Source organism: Cotesia glomerata, linkage group LG1 (genome assembly GCF_020080835.1).
Source record: "Cotesia glomerata isolate CgM1 linkage group LG1, MPM_Cglom_v2.3, whole genome shotgun sequence".
In the NCBI taxonomy this organism is placed as follows: Eukaryota; Metazoa; Arthropoda; class Insecta; order Hymenoptera; family Braconidae; genus Cotesia; species Cotesia glomerata.
In genome coordinates, this window is record NC_058158.1 from 15,235,145 (window position 1) to 15,236,663 (window position 1,519).

At 34.3% G+C, this 1,519-nt stretch overlaps 1 protein-coding gene across 1 annotated transcript; it reads left to right on the forward strand.

The window, feature by feature from the left end:
- The first annotated feature begins 316 nt into the window (after nucleotides 1-316).
- On the forward strand, nucleotides 317-1,303 carry LOC123272769. The gene has a single exon (XM_044740117.1). It carries the CDS (start codon nucleotides 317-319, stop codon nucleotides 1,301-1,303), a length of 987 nt encoding a protein of 328 aa, XP_044596052.1.
- Nucleotides 1,304-1,519: the final 216 nt, after the last annotated feature.

A 1,519-nucleotide genomic window follows, 5' to 3' on the forward strand; every position in this document is an offset into this window, starting at 1 on the left:
ATTAAGCGATCTTCAAAATACAACAATCCAGAAAAAGGTGACAAATACGGTACACTAGGAGACAGGCGCTCGAGACGATAATGGCAGATATCTTAAATATTCAACAACCAATAATTTTTGATGAGTCAATTGCTCATTATGAGTCACATACCCATCAGCCGTATGCTTCATCAACACTGAATAATAATGATGAAGTTCGTATTACCATTCAAAATCAGAATTTGTACATACTTCCGAGCAAAAGTACACTACATGTTCTTGGTAAATTTACAAAGACGACAACACCGCTGTTGCTGCTACTACGAAGCTTGTCAACATGAGCATTGGTCACATGATTAAAGAATTCCGTTTATTGATGAATGGTGTTGAAATTGATCGAAATACCAATGTTGGTATCACCAGTACGATGAAAGGATATTTGTCTTTCAGCCCAAATCAATTAAGCAGTTTAGAAAATGCCGGCTGGTATACAAATGATGGAACTGAAGTCACCAATGAAGAAGGATACTTTGATTTATCCATTCCACTGAATATATTGTGTGGCTTCGCAGAAGATTATTTAAAAATTCTAATGAATGTTCAGCTTGAAATCATTCTTACAATAGCTAATACTGATATAAATGCTTATATACAAACGAATGCAGCAGCAGCAGAAAATGTGAAAGTTACTCTTCAAAAAATTGAATGGATTATGCCATACATTACACCGTCAGACAAAGAAAAAATTCAAGCATTGAATTATATTACTAGCGATCCAGCTATTCCAATAAGTTTCAGAACTTGGGAATTATATGAATATCCATTGTTACCTGCAACTTCAAGACAAATTTGGGCTGTCAAAACATCAACACAGCTAGAGAAGCCGCGTTGTGTGATTCTTGGATTCCAAACAGCAAGAAAGAATGACGCTAGAAAGAATTCCAGTCAATTTGATCACTGCAATATTCGAAACATCAAGCTATTTTTGAATTCTCAAAGTTATCCTTATGGGGACTTGAATTTAAATATAAATAGCAACCAGTATGCTTTATTATATGATATGTACTTGAACTTCCAAACGTCATACTACAATAAAGAAGCAGAACCGATATTGACTAAGAAAAAATTCTTACAAGAAGCACCACTTTGTGTCATCGACTGCTCCAAGCAAAACGAGGCTATAAAATCTGGACCAGTAGATATTAGATTGGAATTTGAATCATCAGTTGCATTTCCAGCCAATACAACTGCGTATTGTCTAATTATTCACGATCGTATTATTGAATATAAGCCTATAAGCAACACTGTACGAAAATTAATGTAAAACAAAAATAATGACTGTTAAATTCAATTTGACACCAACTATGCATTACATGCATGTTTGGGCTTCAGCATATCAACTTGCAAGACAAGGAGAGTGGGAAAGAGCAGCTAGAGATAGAGAGAGATTCAGAGAAAGAATTAAAAGGACAAGTAAAGTTATAGATCCTGTACTAAGGAAAAAATTATTTCAGCTGAAAATTGAACAATTAAGTAAAAT

Bases quoted from the DNA above. Each gene is read 5' to 3' on its own strand.
- LOC123272769 (XM_044740117.1), top strand. From the start codon at position 317: ATGAGCATTGGTCACATGATTAAAGAATTCCGTTTATTGATGAATGGT.